This window comes from Bombina bombina, unplaced genomic scaffold (genome assembly GCF_027579735.1).
Source record: "Bombina bombina isolate aBomBom1 unplaced genomic scaffold, aBomBom1.pri scaffold_947, whole genome shotgun sequence".
Lineage (NCBI taxonomy): Eukaryota > Metazoa > Chordata > Amphibia > Anura > Bombinatoridae > Bombina > Bombina bombina.
This window is the reverse complement of record NW_026513065.1, coordinates 60,414-88,267: the sequence shown is the minus strand read 5'-3', so window position 1 is coordinate 88,267 and position 27,854 is coordinate 60,414. Positions and strand designations below refer to the sequence as shown.

General features: G+C 38.2%; 1 protein-coding gene across 1 annotated transcript; it reads left to right on the top strand.

Annotated features, from left to right (window-relative positions):
- On the top strand, window positions 1-21,982 carry LOC128644687 (photoreceptor cilium actin regulator-like). The gene is made up of 2 exons (XM_053697200.1): window positions 1-3,785; window positions 21,853-21,982. The coding sequence occupies exons 1-2, from the start codon at window positions 1-3 to the stop codon at window positions 21,980-21,982; spliced, it is 3,915 nt and encodes a 1,304-aa protein (XP_053553175.1).
- The last annotated feature ends 5,872 nt before the right edge of the window (window positions 21,983-27,854 follow it).

The window sequence follows — 27,854 nt, the reverse complement described above, 5'->3', positions numbered from 1 at the left end:
ATGGGGTGCACACCTTCGCATAGTGGTATTATTCATAGTATTGTAAAAAATACATCAATACCATTAAAGAAAAATGGACCCATCCCTACCTCTAGCTTGGATAATAATGGATTTACAAACACTTTGGGTAAAAATGACTCAAACTTTTATGATGCTGATGGTGAACTCAACTCTGGAATAAGTCTAGAAAATGGGCAAAGAATATCCAACTTGGAGAAGGATGGTTGTAAGGATAGGATGGATAAAAATACATTGATGCTACAGGAACAATGGAAAAAAGAAACCGTGGATGAAGCTATGGTAAAGTTAAGTTACCAAAAAGGCAAAACAGAAAGGACATATGCAAGGAAGCAGAGTTCAACAGGATCTGAACAAGACATTGGAGATGAAATTGTACAGGAGAGTAATAGAAGGAAAGGCAAAAAATCAAAGAGTCAAAGAAGCCACAAACAAAGTCGGCGTGTCAAGTCAAGAGATAAAGATTTACTCTTTCCTGAGACAGAAAAAAAGGTGGATTTTCCTGAGCTTCTTGTTAAGGCTCATCAGAATGCCTATGCTTACCTAAATCCTAATTTATCCAAATATGAAGCTATCATTTCTATGGCAAATCAAGCTTCTGAAACACAGCTTATAATGCAGCAGATGGTGAGCTTCATGACTCTGAGATTTGAAGAGATCAACCAGTGTTTGGAAGAAATTGCAGAGGATGGGGAAAAACTTTTAAAAGAAGTAGGAAACAATCTTGCTTGGCCTCTTGGAAAAGGAAATCCTACGGAACAGCCAGATCTACTGCAACAACTGCTGCAGTACACAGTTAACAAAATGCAAACAATAAATTGTACAGTCTCCACATTAACTTCAAATACTTTGCAAGAAACCTGTAACTATTTACAATCAGCTTCCATTACCCTTCAAGAAAAATTTAAAGTTAAGCAACTCTATGATGAACGTCTTCTTAGGACTATAAAATTGTTGGAGACATCAGCTGTTGGCCCTCCACAGATCTATCCAAATGATGTGACTCTTTATTCTGAGGACAGTGGTATTGGAGTTGACAATGAATCTATTAAAGAATCTAGATCCATAAGCAAACATTTACGAAAAAGAAGTGATTCAGAGAGTTTGGGGAGAAATCCAGAAATAATCTCTCAACATGAGTCAATCACTGGAAACAAGATGGCTGAACTCACTGATGCAAATCTGAACAAAAATGAAAGTTTTAATTATTCATCAAAAAATAAACATACCCCTTTAAATGTTAAAAAAAGATCCAGCATAGGAGATAATATTTCCATCAACTCTCTTGGGTCCAGTACAACTCTTGAGCAAGACAGCATTAATGGCCAAGAAACAGAAGACACAGCGGGCAATGATGATAGTTCTGATGAAAGTGAGGACAACACAAGTTTATCGGATCAAATTAGAATGCCTCAAAGACCTATGACTTCTCCAGCAGGAACAGGTACTTATAAACTTTCATCAAAATGGTTAGAAAATCCTGAAAATGAGGAAATGTCATTAAAAATGAAAGAGGCAATCAGTGAAAAAATCAAATTTGTTCCTGAGAAATTAAATAACCAAATGTGGATTAGAGAAGAAGGTGAGACATTGGCCTTAATAAGGCCTAGCTCTGCAAGTGCACGCAGAAGAAAAACATCTAAACATAGACGATCTAGATCAGTAGAATCACTCAAAAGTCAAGCAGAGGATCCCACTCTTTTAGAACTTCAAAGGACTCAAAAAGAGCTCACTAAAAAGCTGGAACAATTACATTTGTCCAACGGAAATAAAAACAAAGAAATGCAAACAAATGCCAATATTAAATCATTTAACCACAGAAATGACAATATTGCACTAAGTTCTTCTACCAACAAACTTAAAGCATGTCTTGACAAATGTTTTAATATTTTGCCAAGCCAGGAAAGAGTAATCTTAACAACATCAGATCAGAGTATAGAAAATAACTTAGATAACAATTCATGTGTTGTGCTGGATACGTTCTTACAAAAACAAAGTGCTCAAACTGAACAAAATGTTCCTTCTGTTGAACGAAAACCAGAGAGTATGAGCATGTCCCCTCGTCAATCTGTTAGAAAGCTAATTGAAACATTTAGCCCGGGAGACAATTCCATAAAACAAAGATCATTAGGGCCACTAAGATGTATTCATAAGTTTGGTGTACCTGTTCTTCCTCCTACTATTTCTGCCTACCGAGGATTACAACCTCTAAATCACAAACACTCTCTTTTACCCACAAACGAGTTGCCTTCTGATGATTTAAACACATGCCTAAGTAAGTCTTTCACTAGTTTTCCTTCTGACCTATATTCAGATGTCATCAAATCTGATCCAAATGACATAGGGGCTGATGACATAGAAAACTTGCCTCCTCCTCCTCTTGAAATACTTATGGATGATTCATTTAATGTACTCAAATCTGATTATTTAAAGCATCATATGTATCAAAGTATCAACTTAGAACCTGGAGCTATAAAGAAAAAAACAACTTCTCAAAAAATGAAAGGCACAATCACTGCAATAGACCTATTACCAAATAAAAATGGTACTGATGCATACTTTTCAACTGAGAAGGCTTTCAAAAACCAGATTAACAGTTTCCCACTAAGAAAATGTTCTTTGGGAGCAGTTCAGCAACTTGCAACACAAACGGAAAAAGATAGGGGTACTGAAATGCAAAAAAGACATGAAATAGAGCAGGCTGCACATTTATACAAACAGTCACACAAAATAATCCCCCTTCAGAATCCTGGTGAATTGATTAAGTCAAGTAATGATGGAGAGATTACAGATCCATGCACTAATGGACCAACTTTGATTAAACAAAAACAATGCTATTCTACAATACAAAAGAGTGTGAAGACTGAACCAGTAGTTAGAAGGATCTCCCCAACAAGGGCAACAGCTCCATCTCCACCATGTGAAGGAAAACTTACAAGCCCACCAGTACCCAGAGCTATATTTAAAAGCCACTCACATGTACAACCAAGTCCTCCATCGCTACAGAATAACATCAGTCCTGTAGGATCAAAAATGCAGAGCCCCCCTTCGCAACGTAAGTTACCTAGTCCCCCATCTCAACGAAACGTGCCTAGTCCCCCTTCTCCGAGGATGGTGTCTAGCCCACTATCTCAGAGGAAGGTGTCTAGCCCACCATCTCAAAGAAATGTGTCTAGCCCTCCAGCTCAACAAAAGGTGCCCAGCCCTCCACCTCAACGAAAGGCACCTAGCCCTCCATTGCAACGGAAACTGCCCAGCCCTCCATCTCAACAAAAGCTATCCAGCCCTCCACAAGTACGAAGACAGCAAAGTCCTCCAAATCAACGTAGACTTCCCAGTCCACCAAGCAGTCGTAGGGAACCTAGTCCTCCCTCTCACTGCACCCCTTCTCCACCTCTTTCTCCATCATTTTCACAAAAGGGATTAAGGCATAGCTCTGATGAACAACAGTCTTCATCCAAAATGATTGGCAATGCACAATCAATATTTTGCCCGTCATCAACTTCCTTGTTTGAAGCTAAGTTACCATCTCCACCAAGCACCTCAAAAACAGAAGTAGCATCTAATCAAATTAAAGGCCCCATACTGAGAAGCAGCTTTTCTAACCATCAGTATGATGACCAACATAGAAGAGTTGCAATGAGTGCAGCCAACCCTCAACCTTTTGTTCGAAGGTGCTTTTCTGAGAGAAGGCCACGGGTTCAACTTAGAATTCCAGTTTCAATTTCTGCTGCCTCGACTAGTGAACCAGATCTTCAGAAACTTAGGTAAGAAAAACTGTCTAGAACATTTTATTCATGTTTCCAAAGGGGTTGCACCTCTTAAAAGAGCACTCTGGTGCAAAAATAACACGCCCCAATGCATTTAAGCATGTCATGCTTGCATTACCAATCCTAGTTAATTATGTGTGTAACCCCCTCCCCCAGCAACCCCCAGCAAATGTATAGTCCTACTTGGAAGCCACAACCATTGAAGTTCCTGAGCAGGTAATTGCCAGTGAGCCAATCAAAAGAGGGAGTCATGGCTATAGCGATTTGCTCAGGAGCTGTAAAACTTGAGTCTCACAAGTAGGAATTTACATATGTCTTTAAACCCCTGGCAGGGGTTAACACATAGTAATATAGGTTAATACAAAAATGACATTGTCTTACAAATTAGAAAATAAATTTTACATCATAATGTCCCTTTAAGAAGCAACTAAAATTCAGATAGGACAGAGATTTGTTATCCTTTGCATTTAAATATCTTTCTAAAGGTGCATAGCTTCCTTTATTTGTGCAGTTTGCTTTTGGTATCTCAGAATGCACCAGCGATGCTTCAGTATGTTAAAAACAACACCACACCTGAACACATACGCAGGACAAATGATGGCACCTGACATCACAAAAACTTTACTATATTACCTTTAGCCCACAAGTTGGCTGAAACAGTTGCTGAAAGGGATACTTAGCCAAAATTATTTCATGATTCAGATAGAGCATGTCATTTTAAGCAACTTTCTAATTTACTTCTATCAAACAAATAGCTTAGATGCCTTCTTTTTCAAATAAATTTAGCAAGAGAACAAAGAAAAATTGATAATAGGAGTAAATTAGAAAGTTGCTTAAAGGGACAGTCTAGTCCAAAAAAAACTTTCATGATTCAGATAGGGCATGTAATTTTAAACAATTTTCCAATTTACTTTTATCACCAATTTTTCTTTGTTCTCTTGGTATTCTTAGTTGAAAGCTTAACCTAGGAGGTTCATATGCTAATTTCTTAGACCTTGAAGGCCGCCTCTTAAGAATGCATTTTAACAGGTTTTTCCCCACTAGAGGGTGTTAGTTCATGTTTTTCATATAGATAACACTGTGCTCGTGCACGTGAAGTTACCTGGGAGCCATCACTGATTGGCTAAACTGCAAGTCTGCCAAAGAACTGAAATAAAGGGGCAGTCTGCAGAGGCTTAGATACAAGATAATCACAGAGGTAAAAAATATATAAATATAACTGTGTTGGTTATGCAAAACTAGGGAATGGGTAATAAAGGGATTATCTATCTTTTAAAACAATAACAATTCTGGAGTAGACTGTCCCTTTAAAATTGCATGCTCTATCTGAATCATGAAAGAAAAAATGTGGGTTCAGTGTTCCTTTAAATAAGATAAAGACACTGTCTTCTATAGAATAAGATACACTGGCATTGTTATTCATGTTCCAGTGAAAAAGACTGTTTGTTACACTTATTTGTGTGCACTTTAAGAGTAGACATGTGGAGCCAAAGGTACTCATCTTTTATTAAAAAAAATACTTTTTGTGGTGTTTGTTTAAATAAAGTTTACTGAAAAATATCAAAATAAATATTTAATACAAAAGAAAGTTATAATAGGATTTTTTAAAAAGAGACAAACAATAGTGTGCATTGAATAATGAAGCATTACAAAAAGCTAAAGAACTTTATTGTGTTTACTGTAAGACCCCTGCCTTTTGTAATGAGCTCCTTGCTCATTTAAAAAAAAAGGCATAGGCTCCCAGAACCACCCCAAAACGGGTATGGGCCAATTAGCTGCTTATTATTCTTTTACGTGTTTGTTCCTTTAAATAATATAAAGTATAGCTGAAACTAGCGTTTAACTAGTAAGCGCTCTCACTCCCCTTTTAAGTCTTGCAATGTGTTGCAGACCTCTATGGCAACCAAAGGGTTAACCCTAACCACAATTCCTAACCTTACTTTAAAGAGATATTGATAGGGACATGAAAGTCAAAATTAAACTTCTTGGGATTTTAAGAGAATTTAATTTATACTTACTATCAAATTTGCTTTGTTCTTTTAGTATCCTTTGTTAAAAAGCAAAACTAGGTAGGCTCAGAAGCAACAACAATAGCTAGTCATTTGTGGCTATACACATACAGTATGCTTCCTGTTATTGTCTCACCAGATGTGTTCAGTGTTCAGATCCTAGTAATGCATTTTTCTATATCTGACTTTAACTATGTGTTTAACGTATTTGTAGGAGTTGCATAGTTCTATGCAATCAATAGTGCAGTAATACAATATTCTAACAAAAGATCTTTACACCTAACATTCTGATCTCTCTGCTAAAACATCGTGACTGAATACCAAGAAATATTTACAAGTTTTGTGCACTGGAATCAAGGAAGTGTTAACTACTAGCACCAACATGATTTACTGGCATTTATCTGTTACAGCTCTTCTAAGAAATCAAATAGATAATTGCACCAAGGAACAAACAAACATCAGACACAAAACAATGGATTTAAAGGAACAGATGTGCGTAGATTAAAATTTGAAAAATGAATTCTGGCTAGTTTTATCTTCCTTGTAATCTATTTATTTGAATTCAATTTTCTCTTTCACAACTCCATGTCTATAAGGATGTCTCCTTCCCTTTAAAGGGACAGTAAAGTCCAAATTAAACTTTCATGATTCAGATAGATACAAACAGAGAATGCAGCAGCATAGGTATTTTACCAATTTTATTTGTCTGTGCCAAAATAAAATTGGTAAAATACCTATGCTGCTGCATTCTCTGTTTGTATCTATTTTGGGGTTTGCAGGAACCCTGCAGCGTGCATTGAGCATTTAAGGGTGCTGGACTTTGGATTGTTTGATGATTCAGATAGAGCATGCAATTTTAAACAACTTTCTAATTTACTTTTTACTTTACTATTGTAAAATGTTCTTTATTCCCTTGGTATCTTTATTTGAAAAAAAATAGACTATAAACTAAGGAGCCGGCTCATTTTTGGTTCAGCACCTGGGTAGCGCTTGCTTATTGGTGACTACATTTAAACACCATTCAGCAAATACTACCCAGGTGCTGAACCAAACACGGGCCAGCTCCTTAGTTCACATTCTTGCTTTTTCAAAAAAGATAGCAACAGAACGAAGATAATTTGATAATAGAAGTAAATTAGGAAGTTGCTTAAAATTGCATTCTCATAAAAGTTTAGTTTTGACTAGACTATCCCTTTAAACACTTTATTTAAATGAATCTACTAATGAAAATATGTATAGGGTTTTAATAAAGGACAGGGGTCATAGTATATTTTATATGTAAGATGCAGACTGATAAAGTAAAGCTTTGTATTATCTGTCACCTTCAGCTTAGTCATCTGTCACCTTCAGCTTATTCATTTGATCAATTGAAGTAGATTTATTATTTTGAATTTATTTTATTTAATTTACACATAATAAACTTGTTTTTAAGGGTCACTTGTGTAGAACTGTGACTCATACATTTCTATAAAATATACAAATCTTTTAAATTACATCATTTGTATTTTATTGTGCACGTATATTGTAAAAAAACAATTCACAACCCAGAGAAATGACATTGTTTATCAGGTGCACAGTAAATATAACAGTAAAAATGAGAGGCAGTTTTATAGCTCAGCAAATTACAGATGCAAACAAAAAACAGGAGCTTGGAAAACAAATGAGGTCAAACACCTCACATTTTCAATTGCAGCAGGTCATATTCACAGCTAGGCAACAGGCAGGTCATATTCACAGCTAGGCAACAGGCAGGTCATATTCACAGCTAAGCAACATGCAGGTCATATTCACAGCTAGGCAACAGGCAGGTCATATTCACAGCTAGGCAACAGGCAGGTCATATTCACAGCTAGGCAACAGGCAGGTCATATTCACAGCTAGGCAACAGGCAGGTCATATTCAAAGCTAGGCAACAGGCAGGTCATATTCACAGGTAGGCAACAGGCAGATCATATTCACTGGTAGGCAACAGGCAGGTCATATTCACAGCTAGGCAACAAGCAGGTCATATTCACAGGTAGGCAACAGGCAGGTCATATTCACAGGTAGGCCACAGGCAGGTCATATTCACAGCTAAGCAACATGCAGGTCATATTCACAGCTAGGCAACAGGCAGGTCATATTCACAGGTAGGCAACAGGCAGGTCATATTCACAGGTAGGCAACAGGCAGGTCATATTCACAGCTAGGCAACATGCAGGTCATATTCACAGGTAGGCAACAGGCAGGTCATATTCACAGGTAGGCAACAGGCAGGTCATATTCACAGGTAGGCAACATGCAGGTCATATTCACAGCTAGGCAACATGCAGGTCATATTCACTGGTAGGCAACAGGCAGGTCATATTCACAGGTAGGCAACAGGCAGGCCATATTCACTGATAGGCAACAGGCAGGTCATATTCACAGCTAGGCAACATGCAGGTCAAATTCACAGGTAGGCAACAGGCAGGTCATATTCACTGGTAGGCAACAGGCAGGTCATATTCACAGGTAGGCAACAGGCAGGTCATATTTACAGGTAGACAACATGCAGGTCATATTCACAGGTAGGCAACAGGCAAGTCATATTCACAGGTAGGCAACAGGCAGGTCATATTCACTGGTAGGCAACAGGCAGGTCAAATTCACAGGTAAGCAACAGGCAGGTCATATTCACAGGTAGGCAACAGGCAGGTCATATTCACTGTTAGGCAACAGGCAGGTCATATTCACAGGTAGGCAACAGGCAGGTCATATTCACAACTAGGCAACAGGCAGGTCATATTCACAGCTAAGCAACAGGCAGGTCATATTCACAGCTAGGCAACAGGCAGGTCATATTCACAGGAAGGCAACTGGCTGGTCATATTCACAACTAGGCAACAGGCAGGTCATATTCACAGCTAGGCAACAGGCTGGTCATATTCACAGGTAGGCAACAGGCAGGTCATATTCCCTGGTAGGCAAAAGGCAGGTCATATTCACAGGTAGGCAAAAGGCAGGTCATATTCACAGGTAGGCAACAGGCAGGTCATATTCACTGGTAGGCAACAGGCAGGTCATATTCACAGGTAGGCAACAGGCAGGTCATATTCACAGGTAGGCAACAGGCAGGTCATATTCACAGGTAGGCAACAGGCAGGTCATATTCACAGGTAGGCAAAAGGCAGGTCATATTCACAGGTAGGCAACAGGCAGGTCATATTCACAGGTAGGCAACAGGCAGGTCATATTCACAGGTAGGCAACAGGCAGGTCATATTCACAGCTAGGCAGCAGGCTGCTCATATTCACAGGTAGGTAACAGGCTGGTCATATTCACAGGTAGGCAACAGGCAGGTCATATTCACAGGTAGGCAACAGGCTGGTCATATTCACAGGTAGGCAATAGGCAGGTCATATTCACAGCTAGGCAACATGCAGGTCATATTCACAGCTAAGCAACATGCAGGTCATATTCACTGTTAGGCTACAGGCAGGTCATATTCACAGGTACAGGCTGGTCATATTCACAGGTAGGCAACAGGCAGGCTATATTCACAGGTAGGGAACATGTAGGTCATATTCACAGGTAGTCAATAGGCTGGTCATATTCACAGGTTGGCAAGATGCAGGTCATATTCACAGGTTGGCAACATGCAGGCCATATTCACAGGTAGGCAACAGGCAGGTTATATTCACAGGTAGACAACATGCAGGTCATATTCACAGGTAGGCAACAGGCAGGTCATATTCACAGCTAGGCAACATGCAGGTCATATTCACAGATAGGCAACAGGCAGGTCATATTCACAGGTAGGCAACAGGCAGGTTATATTCACAGGTAGGCAACATGCAGGTCATATTCACAGGTAGGCAACAGGCAGGTCATATTCACAGGTAGGCAACATGTAGGTCATATTCACAGGTAGGCGACATGCAGGTCATATTCACAGGTAGGCAACAGGCAGGTCATATTCACAGGTAGGAAACATGTAGGTCATATTCACAGGTAGGCAACATGTAGGTCATATTCACAGGTAGGCAACATGCAGGTTATATTCACAGGTAGGCAACATGCAGGTCATATTCACAGGTAGGCAACATGTAGGTCATATTCACAGCTAAGCAACATGCAGGTCATATTCACAGGTAGGCAACATGTAGGTCATATTCACAGGTAGGCAACAGGCTGATCATATTCACAGGTAGGCAACAGGCAGGTCATATTCACAGCTAGGCAACAGGCAGGTTATATTCACAGCTAGGCAATAGGCAGGTCATATTCACAGCTAGGCAACATGCAGATCATATTCACAGCTAGGCAACAGGCAGGTCATATTCACAGGTAGGCAACAGGCAGTTCATATTCTCAGCTAAGCAACAGGACGGTCATATTCACAGCTAGGCAACAGGCAGGTTATATTCACAGCTAGGCAACAGGCAGGTTATATTCACAGCTAGGCAACAGGCAGGTTATATTCACAGCTAGGTACAGGCAGTTCATATTCACAGCTAGGCAACTGGCAGGTCCGATAATAAAAAAAATTCTTTTTTTTGTAATATTGAGAATCATAAACTACAACCTTTTTTTCTTTAAAATAAAACTTGCCGTTTACATTACCCATTTCACCATATCTCAGACACCAGCTATTGGCCTAAATTCAAAGATACTTTTGAGATTTAATTTGTTGTAAAGGTTAGAATATGCAGATTTTAGGGGGTCAGCACTTTTTGAGTCCCACTACATCTACACTCACTACACACTGTGCTACACACACACCATAAACACACACTCGCTATATAAAGCATGTGCACTTGAACATGAATATTTACTATGCAAATACCATGGGGAAAAAAACTCACAATGCTCCCTCACCAACAAATATTATGGTAAAAAAAAACTGGGGGGGGGGTGCAGCAGAAATTTGGGTGCCTAGGGCAGCACAAAACCTAAATACACCACTGCTGAAATTCTTTTGAGTATCACTTCATCAATATTTTGCAAAGTCTTTTTGTAGGCGTTGCTTCCTCTTAACCCCTTAACAACCAACGTACCCTGTACATTGTGCAGTTGTTAAGGAGTTTACTAGCGCAGCTTTGCCAACAGCGGTGAAGCTACGCTAGTGCTGCATGCCTTAACTTCTGGAGGCATCTAGACATCGGCAAGGCCCAATAAGAGGGTATGTGAAGGGGTTAAAGGGACAGGAAACCCCAAATTGTTCTTTTGTGATTCAGACAAGGCATACCATTTCAAAAATGTTTCCAATATACTTTTATTATAAAATTTACTTTGTTTTCATAGTATTCTTTGTTGGTAGGTAGCGGGCACATTTGTGGCGCAGTACATTACAGGAAACCCTGCTGTCCTTAGTGTTCTTGCAAATGTATAACAGAGTTATAAAACTGATGCATTATCTTTCTCCAGTCACATGCATGCTCCTTCCAACACTTTCCTACCTGCTTTTCAACAAAAAAAATACCAAAAGAACAAAGAAAATTTAATAATAGAAGTAATTTGAAAATGTTGTTTTTAATTTTAAACTAACACACGATATATCGTGCATCAAACACAAACTGCTACCAACGTGGAAGAACAAAAACACTTCAGGAATACGTTTCCAAAATAATTTATGTAAATGTTTGTAGTTGAAAGAGCAGCAATGCAGCCACCAATGAGCAGCTAGCTCCCAGCTCATAAACCTACTGAGGTATGCTTTTCAACAAAGAATACCAAAAACAAATTAGACAATAGAAGTAAATTGGAGAGTTGTTTACAATTGTCCCTTTAACGGTTTCAAATTTTTTTTTGTGCATAGAAGGAGGTCTTTTTTTATTTTTTTATTAGTTTTTACTGTAATGTTAAGAACGAGTTTCTGTGATGGGTATTGTTTTTCGTAGTGGATAGTGGGTCTATGTGCTGAGAGGTGCACGGTTACGAGATAGATGTGACTTGATTATAATGGAGAGTGACAACTCGGGGATGTGATGAAGGGATGGTACAAATCATCTCGTTTTTTTCTGCAAGATATTAGTTTAACAGATGGGTTTTATTGAATCTCTCCTTTGACTGGTTTATCCTTGAGTCACATTGTCTAATAGTAATTTCTCCGGGTCAGGTATCCACCACTATGATCTCTGTAGGTCTCCAAGAAACCCCTTTGCCCTCAGTACTAGATCTTGTCTGATGTCATGGCCTCCCAGTGAACCAACCCAGAAATCCAACATAGAAAATCGGTAACTCCTGATTTATTGCCTCTATACCTTGTTGTCCTTTCTGTACAATATCTGAAATAGTTATTAGACTTAACAAATGTATCCTAATGCCTCACAATGAAAGTTTTAATGGATTAATTAAAACCCTCCCGAGCCTGTTTAAAGGCAAATTGTTCTTGCATTCCACCCTAAGGACCTTTTAGTTTGCATTCTATCTATTCAATGATATATCCGTTTATCTCCCATTCCTCGTGCACAGGAGGGCCACAGATGGCTTGCTTTCCAATATGCAACTTCACTAATTTATAGGGATATTAAAGACTAATAAAGCTGAAGCACATCTCACAGAATGTAGAACCCTAGCCAAGTCCATTCATTCTACTCCCAGATTGCTTGTTTAGTGCAGGAACACACACACACACACAAATACACATACTCTGTCCCTAATCAGCCACAGCAGAAGAGATAGATATGATAGCTATGATAATATGATAAACATATTTAAGAAGCTTTTCAAGGGGTATATTCCTAAACTGCAAAAAAAAAAACAAATTTTGCTAACCAGGTTACAGTTTTAAATTATTTAAACAATGTATTTTGCACGCAGTGATTATGTGCTTTTATACACTATGCATATGTAGCGAAATCGTGTAAAAATAAATGTTCCTTCTTTTACTATGTGTTTAGTTCCTTAGGGTAAAACGTAGTCAAAGTTCCACTTCTGAAATATCCCCATGCTGCTCCAGATGAGAATACAGCCAGTGTTTGTAAAATACACATGTATGCCTGTTGCTGATTGGCTCAACAGCTGTACCCTCATCAGGAGCATCAAAACAGAACATTTGATTTTTAAACTACATTATCCCTTTAAGTATTGCTTTTTGTTAAAAAAAAGTCTTAAGTCAACACTGTATCAGTGCATTGTCATGCAAAGCTTTTGTTATTTCCGTACCTTTTAGAATATGTATAGGCTGACCATATTGCCGCTTTAAAAAGGGACACATATAAAAAATACATATGTCAGGGCTGTTTTCAGGGCTGTTTAAAGAAATGTTTTGTATAAGAACCCTGACATATGTATTTTTCATATGTCTTCCTTCTTAAAGCGGCAATATGGTCAGCCTAAATATGTACAAAACAAGGGCATATTATATATGAATCTCAGTGCACTGAGGTCTAATCCATTGTCCCATCATTGTCATTTTTCCTAATTGCAGACAATCGTGGGTGTTTGCTGTAAGGCTGGAATTTGGGCCTCACCCCTTTGCTGGAATTTAATTCTTACCACAACATTAAAGCTAAAATGTGATTCTGACGGGCATTTGTGTTGTTATTGTTAATTATCACATCACAGCACCCTGCCACTTCTTTTTAAACTAACTCAAGTCTAAGCATGTCTGCCCAAGGTAAACTTAGTGCTGCTAACCATGAAAGGGAAACAGACAACAAATTATGTTTTTATTTAGTAGCAGGCACTTTAATTAGAACTTCATTCTAATACATTTGACTTCATATTTTAAAATGTGTGTGTGTTTTTTATTTCAAACAAATTCCAATTAATAAGAAGTCTAATCAACAAGAAGTAATGATTGAAAATGAGTAAAAACTAAATGTTACTGTACAACAGCCTGCATAGTGATTGGATCTAACCAGCCCCTAATGTTATACACAGTATTGAGTAATTAAATCCTCTTGTGAAATCCAATAAGTTAAAGGGACATAAAAAACAAATTTTCTTTCATGTAATTAACAAGAGTCCATGAGCTAGTGACGTATGGGATATACATTCCTACCAGGAGGGGCAAAGTTTCCCAAACCTTAAAATGCCTATAAATACACCCCTCACCACACCCACAAATCAGTTTTACAAACTTTGCCTCCAAGGGAGGTGGTGAAGTAAGTTTGTGCTAGATTCTACGTTGATATGCGCTCCGCAGCAAGTTGGAGCCCGGTTTTCCTCTCAGCGTGCAGTGAATGTCAGAGGGATGTGAGGAGAGTATTGCCTATTGAATGCAGTGATCTCCTTCTACGGGGTCTATTTCATAAGGTTCTCTGTTATCGGTCGTAGAGATTCATCTCTTACCTCCCTTTTCAGATCGACGATATACTCTTATATTTACCATTTCCTCTACTGATTCTCGTTTCAGTACTGGTTTGGCTTTCTACAAACATGTAGATGAGTGTCCTGGGGTAAGTAAGTCTTATTTTCTGTGACACTCTAAGCTATGGTTGGGCACTTTATTTATAAAGTTCTAAATATATGTATTCAAACATTTATTTGCCTTGACTCAGAATGTTCAACTTTCCTTATTTCCAGACAGTCAGTTTCATATTTGGGATTATGCTTTAAATTATCATATTTTGTCTTACCTCAAAAATTTGACTTTTTTCCCTGTGGGCTGTTAGGCTCGCGGGGGCTGAAAATGCTTCATTTTATTGCGTCATTTTTGGCGCGGATTTTTTTGGCGCAAAAATTCATTTCCGTTTCCGGCGTCATACGTGTCGCCGGAAGTTGCGTCATTTTTTGACGTTATTTTGCGCCAAAAATGTCGGCGTTCCGGATGTGGCGTCATTTTTGGCGCCAGAAGCATTTAGGCGCCAAATAATGTGGGCGTCTTATTTGGCGCCAAAAAATATGGGCGTCGCTTTTGTCTCCACATTATTTCAGTCTCATTTTCATTTGCTTCTGGTTGCTAGAAGCTTGATGTTTGGCATTTTTTTCCCATTCCTGAAACTGTCTTATAAGGAATTTGATTTATTTTGCTTTATATGTTGTTTTTTCTCTTACATATTGCAAGATGTCTCACGTTGCATCTGAGCCAGAAGATACTACAGGAAAACCACTGCCTGCTGGATCTACCAAAGCTAAGTGTATCTGCTGTAAACTTTTGGTAGCTATTTCTCCAGCTGTTGTTTGTATTAATTGTCATGACAAACTTGTTAAAGCAGATAATATTTCCTTTAGTGATGTACCATTGCCTGTTGCAGTTCCCTCAACATCTAAGGTGCAGAATGTTCCTGATAACATAAGAGATTTTGTTTCTGAATCCATAAAGAAGGCTTTGTCTGTTATTTCTCCTTCTAGTAAACGTAAAAAGTCTTTTAAATCTTCTCTCTCTACAGATGAATTTTTAAATGAACACCATCATTCTGATTCTTTGGACTCTTCTAGTTCAGAGGATTCTGTCTCAGAGATTGATGCTGATAAATCTTCATATTTATTTAAGATGGAATTTATTCGCTCTTTACTTAAAGAAGTACTAATTGCTTTAGAAATAGAGGATTCTAGTCCTCTTGATACTAATTCTATACGTTTGGATAAGGTTTTTAAAGCTCCTGCGGTTATTCCAGAAGTCTTTCCTGTTCCTAATGCTATTTCTGCAGTAATTGCTAAGGAATGGGATAAATTGGGTAATTCATTTACTCCTTCTAAACGTTTTAAGCAATTATATCCTGTTCCGCCTGACAGGTTAGAATTTTGGGACAAAATCCCTAAAGTTGATGGGGCTATTTCTACCCTTGCTAAACGTACTACCATTCCTACGTCAGATGGTACCTCGTTTAAGGATCCTTTAGATAGAAAAATTGAATCTTTTCTAAGAAAAGCTTATCTATGTTCAGGTAATCTTCTTAGACCTGCTATATCATTGGCTGATGTTGCTGCAGCTTCAACTTTTTGGTTGGAAACTCTAGCGCAACAAGTAACAAATCGTGATTCTCATGATATTATTATTCTTCTCCAGCATGCTAATAATTTCATCTGTGATGCCATTTTTGATATTATTAGAGTTGATGTTAGATTTATGTCTCTGGCTATCTTAGCCAGAAGAGCTTTATGGCTTAAGACTTGGAATGCTGATATGGCTTCTAAATCAACTCTACTTTCCATTTCTTTCCAGGGAAACAAATTATTTGGTTCTCAGTTGGATTCTATTATTTCAACTGTTACTGGTGGGAAAGGAACTTTTTTACCACAGGATAAAAAATCTAAAGGTAAAAACAGGGCTAACAATCGTTTTCGTTCCTTTCGTTTCAACAAAGAACAAAAGCCTGATCCTTCGTCCTCAGGAGCAGTTTCAGTTTGGAAACCATCTCCAGTCTGGAATAAATCCAAGCCTGCTAGAAAGGCAAAGCCTGCTTCTAAGTTCACATGAAGGTACGGCCCTCATTCCAGTTCAGCTGGTAGGGGGCAGGTTACGTTTTTTCAAAGAAATTTGGATCAAATCTGTTCACAATCTTTGGATTCAGAACATTGTTTCAGAAGGGTACAGAATTGGTTTCAAGATGAGACCTCCTGCAAAGAGATTTTTTCTTTCCCATGTCCCAGTAAATCCAGTGAAAGCTCAAGCATTTCTGAATTGTGTTTTAGATCTAGAGTTGGCTGGAGTAATTATGCCAGTTCCAGTTCCGGAACAGGGGATGGGGTTTTATTCAAATCTCTTCATTGTACCAAAGAAGGAGAATTCCTTCAGACCAGTTCTGGATCTAAAATTATTGAATCGTTATGTAAGGATACCAACGTTCAAGATGGTAACTGTAAGGACTATATTGCCTTTTGTTCAGCAAGGGAATTATATGTCCACAATAGATTTACAGGATGCATATCTGCATATTCCGATTCATCCAGATCATTATCAGTTCCTGAGATTCTCTTTTCTAGACAAGCATTACCAATTTGTGGCTCTACCGTTTGGCCTTGCTACAGCTCCAAGAATTTTCACAAAGATTCTCGGTGCCCTTCTGTCTGTAATCAGAGAACAGGGTATTGTGGTATTTCCTTATTTGGACGATATCTTGGTACTTGCTCCGTCTTTACATTTAGCAGAGTCTCATACGAATCGACTTGTGTTGTTTCTTCAAGATCATGGTTGGAGGATCAATTTACCAAAAAGTTCTTTGATTCCTCAAACAAGGGTAACCTTTCTGGGTTTCCAGATAGATTCAGTGTCCATGACTCTGTCTTTAACAGACAAGAGACGTCTAAAATTGATTACAGCTTGTCGAAACCTTCAGTCACAATCATTCCCTTCGGTAGCCTTATGCATGGAAATTCTAGGTCTTATGACTGCTGCATCGGACGCGATCCCCTTTGCTCGTTTTCACATGCGACCTCTTCAGCCCTGTATGCTGAACCAATGGTGCAGGGATTACACGAAGATATCTCAATTAATATCTTTAAAACCGATTGTTCGACACTCTCTAACGTGGTGGACAAATCACCATCGTTTAATTCAGGGGGCTTCTTTTGTTCTTCCGACCTGGACTGTAATTTCAACAGATGCAAGTCTCACAGGTTGGGGAGCTGTGTGGGGATCTCTGACGGCACAAGGAGTTTGGGAATCTCAGGAGGTGAGATTACCGATCAATATTTTGGAACTCCGTGCAATTTTCAGAGCTCTTCAGTTTTGGCCTCTTCTGAAGAGAGAATCGTTCATTTGTTTTCAGACAGACAATGTCACAACTGTGGCATACATCAATCATCAAGGAGGGACTCACAGTCCTCTGGCTATGAAAGAAGTATCTCGAATTTTGGTTTGGGCGGAATCCAGCTCCTGTCTAATCTCTGCGGTTCATATCCCAGGTGTAGACAATTGGGAAGCGGATTATCTCAGTCGCCAAACGTTGCATCCGGGCGAATGGTCTCTTCACCCAGAGGTATTTCTTCAGATTGTTCAATTGTGGGGGCTCCCAGAGATAGATCTGATGGCCTCTCATCTAAACAAGAAACTTCCCAGGTATCTGTCCAGATCCCGGGATCCTCAGGCGGAGGCAGTGGATGCATTATCACTTCCTTGGAAGTATCATCCTGCCTATATCTTTCCGCCTCTAGTTCTTCTTCCAAGAGTAATCTCCAAGATTCTGAGGGAATGCTCGTTTGTTCTGCTAATAGCTCCGGCATGGCCTCACAGGTTTTGGTATGCGGATCTTGTCCGGATGGCATCTTGCCAGCCATGGACTCTTCCGTTAAGACCAGACCTTCTGTCACAAGGTCCTTTTTTCCATCCGGATCTGAAATCCTTAAATTTAAAGGTATGGAGATTGAACGCTTGATTCTTGGTCATAGAGGTTTCTCTGACTCCGTGATTAATACTATGTTACAGGCTCGTAAATCTGTATCTCGAGAGATATATTATAGAGTCTGGAAGACTTATATTTCATGGTGTCTTTCTCATCATTTTTCTTGGCATTCTTTTAGAATACCGAGAATTTTACAATTTCTTCAGGATGGTTTGGATAAGGGTTTGTCCGCAAGTTCTTTGAAAGGACAAATCTCTGCTCTTTCTGTTCTTTTTCACAGAAAGATTGCTATTCTTCCTGATATTCATTGTTTTGTACAAGCTTTGGTTCGTATAAAACCTGTCATTAAGTCAATTTCTCCTCCTTGGAGTTTGAATTTGGTTCTGGGAGCTCTTCAAGCTCCTCCGTTTGAACCTATGCATTCATTGGACATTAAATTACTTTCTTGGAAAGTTTTGTTCCTTTTGGCCATCTCTTCTGCTAGTAGAGTTTCTGAATTATCTGCTCTTTCGTGTGAGTCTCCTTTTCTGATTTTTCATCAGGATAAGGCGGTGTTGCGAACTTCTTTTGAATTTTTACCTAAAGTTGTGAATTCCAACAACATTAGTAGAGAAATTGTGGTTCCTTCATTATGTCCTAATCCTAAGAATTCTAAGGAGAAATCATTGCATTCTTTGGATGTTGTTAGAGCTTTGAAATATTATGTTGAAGCTACGAAATCTTTCCGTAAGACTTCTAGTCTATTTGTTATCTTTTCCGGTTCTAGGAAAGGCCAGAAAGCTTCTGCCATTTCTTTGGCATCTTGGTTGAAATCTTTAATTCATCTTGCCTATGTTGAGTCGGGTAAAACTCCGCCTCAAAGAATTACAGCTCATTCTACTAGGTCAGTATCTACTTCCTGGGCGTTTGGGAATGAAGCTTCGGTTGACCAGATCTGCAAAGCAGCAACTTGGTCTTCTTTGCATACTTTTACTAAATTCTACCATTTTGATGTATTTTCTTCTTCTGAAGCAGTTTTTGGTAGAAAAGTTCTTCAGGCAGCGGTTTCAGTTTGAATCTTCTGCTTATGTTTTTTGTTAAACTTTATTTTGGGTGTGGATTATTTTCAGCAGGAATTGGCTGTCTTTATTTTATCCCTCCCTCTCTAGTGACTCTTGTGTGGAAAGATCCACATCTTGGGTAGTCATTATCCCATACGTCACTAGCTCATGGACTCTTGTTAATTACATGAAAGAAAACATAATTTATGTAAGAACTTACCTGATAAATTCATTTCTTTCATATTAACAAGAGTCCATGAGGCCCACCCTTTTTTGTGGTGGTTATGATTTTTTTGTATAAAGCACAATTATTCCAATTCCTTATTTTATATGCTTCGCACTTTTTCTTATCACCCCACTTCTTGGCTATTCGTTAAACTGATTTGTGGGTGTGGTGAGGGGTGTATTTATAGGCATTTTAAGGTTTGGGAAACTTTGCCCCTCCTGGTAGGAATGTATATCCCATACGTCACTAGCTCATGGACTCTTGTTAATATGAAAGAAATGAATTTATCAGGTAAGTTCTTACATAAATTATGTTTTTTCCTTCATGATTCAGGTGCAGCTACAATTTTAAACAATTTTCCAGTTTACGTCTATTATCTAATTTGCTTAGTTCTAAAGTATACCTAAATAGGCTCAGGAGGTGGGAGCTAGGTGCTGATTGGTGGCTGCTCATATATGCCTCTTGTCATTGGCTTAGCAATGTGTTCAACTAACTCACAGTAATGCATTGCTGCTGCTTCAACTATGGATAACAAGAGAATGAAGGTAAACTGGAAAGTTGTTTAAAACTGCATGCTCTATCTGAATCTTGAAATAATTGTTTTGAGTTTCATGTCCCTTTAAACTCCTCTTCAGATGCAGCTACATCTCCTGTTTTCTACAAACACTTTGAAAACTAGAGCAAGTAGATAGTAAATATTATTAAATGTGTTAATAAAACCAATATACAGATAGTAAATAAACACAAGACCACTAAAGGCAGCCTGGGGCAGAAAGATTACAGGTGCCTGATCCTTAGAAAGCTTACGGTATCAGCAGTTTACACTGCACCTAGTTGGCCTAAGATGTGCAATAAACTTTCCATGGATAGCTGGTACGCTTCTTTAAAGATGTAGGTTTTGAGTAATGAATACAGGGGAGAGTCTGACAGACTGAGAGAAAGTTCCAGAGGATAGGTGTGGCCAAGGAGATAGCCTGAAGATCAAAGAAAAAGGGACTGAGAAGTGCAAATCAAAAGCAGGGTGAAGGAGTCAGCTAGGAGAGTACATTGAGATTAGTGGAGTGATATAATGAGATTTAGTATTGTGGAGAGATTTGTAGGTTATGCTAAGGACTTTTTATTTGTTCCTGGCAGTGGCACGGCCAGTGCTGCTTCATTGCTGGCCCCCCAATGGTGGTCATCACTCCTGTTCCCTCCACCATGCTGCACAGGCCTGCCAATACCTGCCATAACATGCCCAGCCTAGTTCACAACCCCTTCCTTGGCACTTTTGGTCCTGCCCTCCTAGGCAGGATCACCCACAAACCAAAGGTGAGCTTCCTGGAAGTGTCCCCCCAGAAGTAATCCCTTGAGGTGTCTCTGATCCTGGTAGATAGTGGAAACTAGCAGAGGGACCAACATAGAGGAGCAGCAGAAGAGAAAGTGTGTGTGAGGTCAATAAGCCTGGCAGCACATAGAATAGATTGAAGTGAAGGAGTGGTAAGCAAAGGAGTTTGCTGCAGTACGCAATATGTGATATGATGAGTGTACGTACCAGACATTTTTATTGCGTCTTAAGTGAGGAATGGCCAGATTTTAGAAAGTCTTTGAAATGTAAATAGAAAGATTTATTGAATAAGGGGAGTAAAAGATAGTACAGGACAGGACAAAGTCAAGAAATAGCCCATGGCAGTGGATATGGGATTAAGTGTTGTGGTGGATTTGTCAATAGTGGTGTGGATTTCAGATATTGGGGAGTCGACAGATGAAAGAATCAATAAAAGTCTTGGTGTTTTGAGGTGATAGAAGACCATTCAGGGGGAGATATTAGTGAGACAGTAGAGTAATATGCATAGATTTGGGTGTAGGTTTGCCACCTCGGCCATGTTTCCCTGGACATATATGAGTTACATATGCTGCAGGGTGAGCAGAGGGTAACATGCATCGCACCTCTGGATAGCACGCAGATGGTGATCATGGACAGCACTATTCATGTTCCTCCCTACACACCCTGCAGCATGTGTAACTCATAAGTGTCCAAGAAAAAATGGCCGGGGTGGCAACCCTATTCGGGTGTCATCAGTAAAGAGGTGGTATTGGAGCAGTGCATTGCTACAAGATAGCCTACCTAGGTATGCTTTTTAGCAAAGGATACCAAGAGAATAAAGTACATTTCAAAAAGAAGCAAATTGGCTGTATCTGAGCCATGAAAATTTAATTTTGACTTTCATGTCCCTTTAACTATCAGACAGTAAACAAACTTTCATTATGCAACATTGTAAACATTTTTTAACCTCCATTTTTTGCAGATTGATTCAGTCAACACCTATAGTCCTTTTATCTGTTACACACTCTTATTAACTGTGCCACCTTGGCTAAGAATTACTAGCCAACACTGTAAATAGTTTATGATACTTTAAGATGATGATACATTTTTTACTCATATTTTCTACAAAGGAATGTTATATTTGTTATCAGTAGGCAAAATATATTTTGTAAAGCTGCAGAAACCAGATTACTAATGCTTCTAGCATAATACGATTAGCAGTGCACTGCTTGGCATAATAAAGTCATTTCTCATTAGCATCTAAACTTAATCTTATTTTCTTATTTCAGTGCTGAGGATACCATGCACAAAGAGAACGAGCAGCAGGCAAGCCAGTGTTTATCTGAACTCAAACCATCTAATCAAACAGTAACTCATCCCCAGCTTTGCATCGTTGGTCAAGGACTTCAGAAAGAGTGACTTTAAAAGGGTTAAAGAATTTTAAACTAATGAGAAAATAACATAATTTGTAACTGGAGCTGTAGATGAGATACGGATATGTAGCAGGGCTAGGCTTGTGATGCCTGTCATGTGCTTTGTCAGGTTTAAGGACTGGAAAATCTGCAATTTTCAGAATCAAATTACAAGAAAAGGGGGTAAAATAAATCATGAAAGTATATATGCACTAAGTATTTTATATTACAATCACAAACTATTTAACGGTCCTTTTAAAAAGGAAGTGATTTGAGTACAATGTGTTTTTATAGAAATACATTTCAATGAGCTTATGATTTGACAAGCTATTGCAAGCAAATAAAACAGGGTGTGGTGACACTTGTTATCACAATATTTATACAATAATACTTTCAAGAATTGAAAGAGATGCATGAACGCCCATTTTTGAAGTTGGCAGATCTGATGCAAATGTTTGGAACTTAAATCAGTTCTTGATATTCACTTCTCAATGTCTGAAGACCTTATACCTTTGCAGTTTTTTAGATACACGTTGCCTTATTGTAAGAAGGAAGAGTTAAAAGACAATCAAATATTTTTTTTCTGTTCAGTTAAAGCAAATTGCAGTGACTGTACCTACAAGATCGCTTACTAGGTACACAGCACCATTTGTTGTCTGCAAATCACCTTCAATAAGCATTGTATAAAGAGTTTGGAACAGATGTCATATTCCTCTGGATGGATTATAAAGTGATTTTGGGACTGAACTATTCCTTTTGAGGATTTAGAATGAGTAAGTCAGTAACATCAGATACCATGATCACTTGGAAATATCACATCAAATTTCCATAAACCTAAGTGGTTATTCTAATGCAAATGTAATATGCTCTAAATTACGGACCTTGTTACTGACCCTAGAGGTTAAACACAAATAGCAGCTCCAAAAGTGAGACAAACTGGCAGTCACATGTAGCTGTCAATCACAGATGGTTTCTTGTTCAAGAACAGCAACACAGGAGCTAAACACTGTCCCATTTCTAAAGCTCCCATTTCTGGTGGGGTTGTCTAAGAAGACTGTTCATACCGCAAGGTCTAAATATTTTAGAAAGGGACTTTTTAGCTTAGTTATTTTGGAGAACATGACGTCTATGGGCTCACAAAATAAGTTATTGGGTTAGATATCTGTTTTCAAATTGAAAAATACTTTCATGTATATTGAATATTGTACAAGTTAAAGGGACATTATTCTGATAGAACAGGCATTTTGGGAAATGTGTAATGGTGCATTTCAGTTTTACATACAAGTTTTTTTTGCAATATACTTCCATTAGCAAAAATGCTTCTAGAAAATGTTATCCCTATTTTTAGTGGCATACGCACATAGGGGCCCATTTATCAAACTCCGTATGGAGCTTGATGGCTGTGTTTCTGGCGAGTCTTCAGACTCGCCAGAAACACGAGTTATGGAGCAGCAGTCTAAAGACCGCTGCTCCACAACCTGTCTGCCTGCTCTGAGGAGGCGGACAGACATTGCCGCAATTAATCCCGATCGAATATGATCGGGTTGATTGAAACCCCCCTGCTAGCGGCCGATTGGCCGTGAATCTGCAGGGGGCAGCGTTGCACCAGTAGTTCACAAGAGCTGCTGGTGCGATGCTGAATACGGAGAACGTATTGCTCTCCGCATTCAGCGAGATCTGTCGGACATGATCCGCAATGTCAGATCATGTCCGACAGGCCTTTCATAAATAGGCCCCATAGGCTGTGAGGGCCTGTGCATCAATGTCAGCATTGGCTTGCATGACACAAATTAAATCTTCACAGAAGCAATACACACTACTGCCAACTCTCTGAGCTTGAATACTGATGCATTGGCCCTTCATAGCATATGTATGTATGCTGCTGAAAAACAGTAATACTGTAATTTAAAATTGAACCCTTGCACATTTCACTATTGACCTCTCTATACCTTTAACAATCAAGCAATAGCAGTTTTAACCATTTGGATGCCAGACATGGATGCAACACATTGGCCTAGATAAAAAAAAAAACTGATTGTGAAACTAATTCATGAAACTTGTAGCAACATCACAACTTAAAAATGTCAGAGTTCATGAAGATTTGTAACCTTGTCACAGCCACAAGTTGCAAATTACTTTCCATTATAAGCAATGGAGCCAAATTTATCTTCCACACATGTAACAAATTAGATTGTGAACCACACTGGCATCACACAAATGTCTAGATCTAAGCCAATTTTCTGCCGTCTCTGGCAGTCAAATAGTTAAATATTATAGGATTCTTTTAAAATCAAATCATGTATACATTTTAGTACATACTTTATTGAGTTAGTTCAATGCAGAGAACTTGTCCCCAAATTTGAGTAACTGATTTGTTGGACAATGTAAAACTATAAATATATAAATAAAACATTTTGCAATACAAATTTCTGAAGTGAAAACAAATGACAATGTGGTTCCCATTCATTTCGATATATATGTAACATTTCTAATACATATAAAGATTTCTATCCTTTTTACATATGTGCCAAATCACATGACATGTTGGGAAATGTTTTTTGTGTGTGATATGAATAAAAAATAAATCAACTTTGTGCAGCTTTGAAATAAGTTTTTATAGTAACAATATTATGACAAAATGGTCAGATGGCGAAGCAGATGGTAAAAATGCCTTCATCTATAGGCATCCAGTTATTTTTGCTCGCTTAACTTAACATTGCTAAGCTACTAATACACTAAACCACTCATTACTTGAGGATTATGATGTCACAGTCAGGCACTGACTCGTTTAATAGGTGTTGCTGATTAGATACTTAAAGGACCAGTCAACACTGTAGATTTGCATAATCAACAAATGCAAGATAACAAGACAATGCAATAGCACTTAGTTTGAACTTCAAATGAGTAGTAGATTTTTTTTCTGACAATTTTAAAAGTTATGTCTTTTTCCACTCCCCCTGTACCATGTGACAGCCATCAGCCAATCACAAATGCATACACGTACCATGTGACAGCAATCAGCCATTCACAAATGCATACACACTTATTCTTGCACATGCTCAGTAGGAGCTGGGGACTCAAAAAGTTTAAATATAAAAAGACTCTGCACATTTTGTTAACTGAAGTAAATTAGAAAGTTGTTTAAAATTGTATGCTCTATCTGAATAATGAAAGTTTAATTTTGATTGAGTGGCCCTTTAAGTTTAAAGTTATCATCTCTAATGTCGACTATACAAGTGTTTTTTCTAAAAATATATTTACCTATGATTAAAAATGCTTACCTGTATTAGTACAGTATATATTGCATGCCTTTTATCACATTGCAAAGCAAAAACAGTAAACTACATTTAGTAATATGATAAGAAATTAGGCTTTTTCCTATATTTATCATTAGGTGGACTTTTTCTACCTGATTCATAAACTAAATTGACATTTTCCCATCCCTGTACTGTATATTATACAGGACTGACAATTTCTCGACTAGTTGCAAACTCCAGACTAGTCAGATTTTTTTTTTTTTTAATCAACATTTATTATTAGGTAGAATAGAGGCTGTTGATATTTGTTCCTGTCCTATATATTCATTGTCTGGTGCCTACTCACATACAAAAAGCAGCAAATATTAAAAACAGAACATGGAGGATTTAGTTACAGCTATTGGCTAAGACACCTCCACTGTCATATTGAGTTTGCAATTTTAAACAGCTTCTATTATCTAATTTGCTTTGTTCTCTTGGCATCCTTCATTCAAAAGCATACCTGTGTAGGCTCAGGGGCAGCAAAGCACTACTGGGAGCTAGCTGGTGATTTGTGGCTGCACATATATGCCTCTTGTCATTGACTCACCTGAGGTGTTCAGTTTGGCCCAACTATTGCATTGCTACTCCTTCAAAGGATACCAAGAGAATGAAGCAAAATAGATAATAAAAGTAAACTGGAAAATTAGTTAAAGTTGTATGCTCTATCTGAATAAAAAAGGAAAGGTTTGGGGTTTAATTTTCCTTTAAGGCTGAATTTAAGACCTTCTTGTTGGCCTTGAAGGCACACTAAACCCCAATTTTTCTTTCATGATTCAGATAGAGCATGCAATTTTAAGCAACTTTCTAATTTACTCCTATTATCAAATTTTCTTTGTTCTCTTGCTATCTTTATTTAAAAAGCAGTAATGTGATGCATAGGAGCCGGCCCATTTTTTGGTTGAGAACCTGGGTTATGCTTGCTTATTGGTGGGTAAATGTAAGCCTCCAATAACCAAGCACTATCCATGGTGCTGAACCTAAAATGGGCTGGCTGCTAAGATTTACATTCCTGCTTTTAAAATAAAGATAGCAAGAGAACAAAGAAAAATTGATAATAGGAATAAATTCGAAGTTGCTTAAAATTTAATGCTCTATCTGAACGATGAAAGAAAAAATTTGGGTTCAGTGTCCCTTTAATAATGCTGGCTAATTGCAGTCTCCATAAAAAAATGCAAACAAAACACTCACAGACGGGACTGGGTGTTCATCCAATATCCTGGGCAGCGCTCTCAGAGTAATTAAGTGCACATTCTCTGACACTGGTAACGTACCCTAGAGCAGTGTGAAATAAACTAGGAAATAACAACAAATATACAAAAACAAACAAAAAAACCTACAAAATAAATTAGCTGGCACTCAATGACCTACAAACAGTAGTAAATACTAAATAGTAATAATACTAAAAGCATAAAAAGAGGATTACATGACAGTTGTTGGCCAGGAGATGCTAAACATAAGTGTTCCCCTAAGGCTCACGAATCAGAAATAAACAAAATAAAATCTGGCATAAAATAACCCTATTTCCATTAAGAATATGAGCTCCTGATCTTCATTTGAGTTGTAACAATCATTTTGTATTATTTCTAATTTGTCTTTAGTTTTCTTAACTAACAATGAAGCCTGAAATATGAGTAAACAAACGTACCCAGAAAAAAACTGCAACGAATTGTAAACCTGCTTGCATTTTATATTTGGAACTATTGGAACAAGCATCTTATGTGTCACGCATTTGATTGATACTGCATAAATATAGAGCAGAATGTTGTTCATTTAGAAATTGAAGTTATAATCAAGAGCTATTAACTGTAAAAAAAAAAAACAGCTCTCCTCAAGAAGATTTCCTGAATTAAGCAAAACTGACAAAATATTAACAAGTTAAATGAAAGTGCCAAAAAATAAAGCTCTGGTGTGTGGTATAAAAAACAAAATGTATGCTTACCTGATAAATTTCTTTCTTTCCGGATATGGTGAGTCCACAACGTCATCATTTACTGTTGGGAATATCACTCCTGGCCAGCAGGAGGAGGCAAAGAGCACCACAGCAAAGCTGTTAAAGGGAAACTGAACCCAATTTTTTTCTTTCATGATTCAGATAGAGCATGCAATTTTAAGCAATTTTCTAATTTACTCCCATTATCAATTTTTCTTCGTTCTCTTGCATTCTTTATTCTTTATTTGATCTCTCATATGTCACATTTTTAAGTGCCTGCACACTGCCCTAAGTAATATCCTAACTAGGATATATATACAGCTGTATATGTCCCAATAAATATTTTACAGGAATCCTATAAAATGCAAATCTCCCAACCTGGAAGACAAACAGCACTTACCTGCATCTAGCCGTCCGGCAGGAGGACAGCTCACACGGTATGAGAGGACACGTATAGAGACCTGTAGTAAAAAGAAAGGACAGAGTAAACCTACTCTGGCTTTCTATACCAGGGCAGCAAAAGGTTAGGAAAACACAGCAAGGCTCCCCTCACAAGTTCCTAACTGCTTTAAAGCCACCACTGCCCTACTGAAGAGACTAACGTGGAGTACGGCTAGACCCAATCCTTGAAAAAGGTAAAGATCAGAGTA

What these genes read in the sequence shown, in the direction of transcription:
- LOC128644687 (XM_053697200.1), top strand. Translation starts at nt 1, where the DNA reads ATGGGGTGCACACCTTCGCATAGTGGTATTATTCATAGTATTGTAAAA. An exon ending in CCAGATCTTCAGAAACTTAG is followed by an intron (nt 3,786 to 21,852) that starts GTAAGAAAAACT and finishes TTCTTATTTCAG; the next exon opens with TGCTGAGGATACCATGCACA.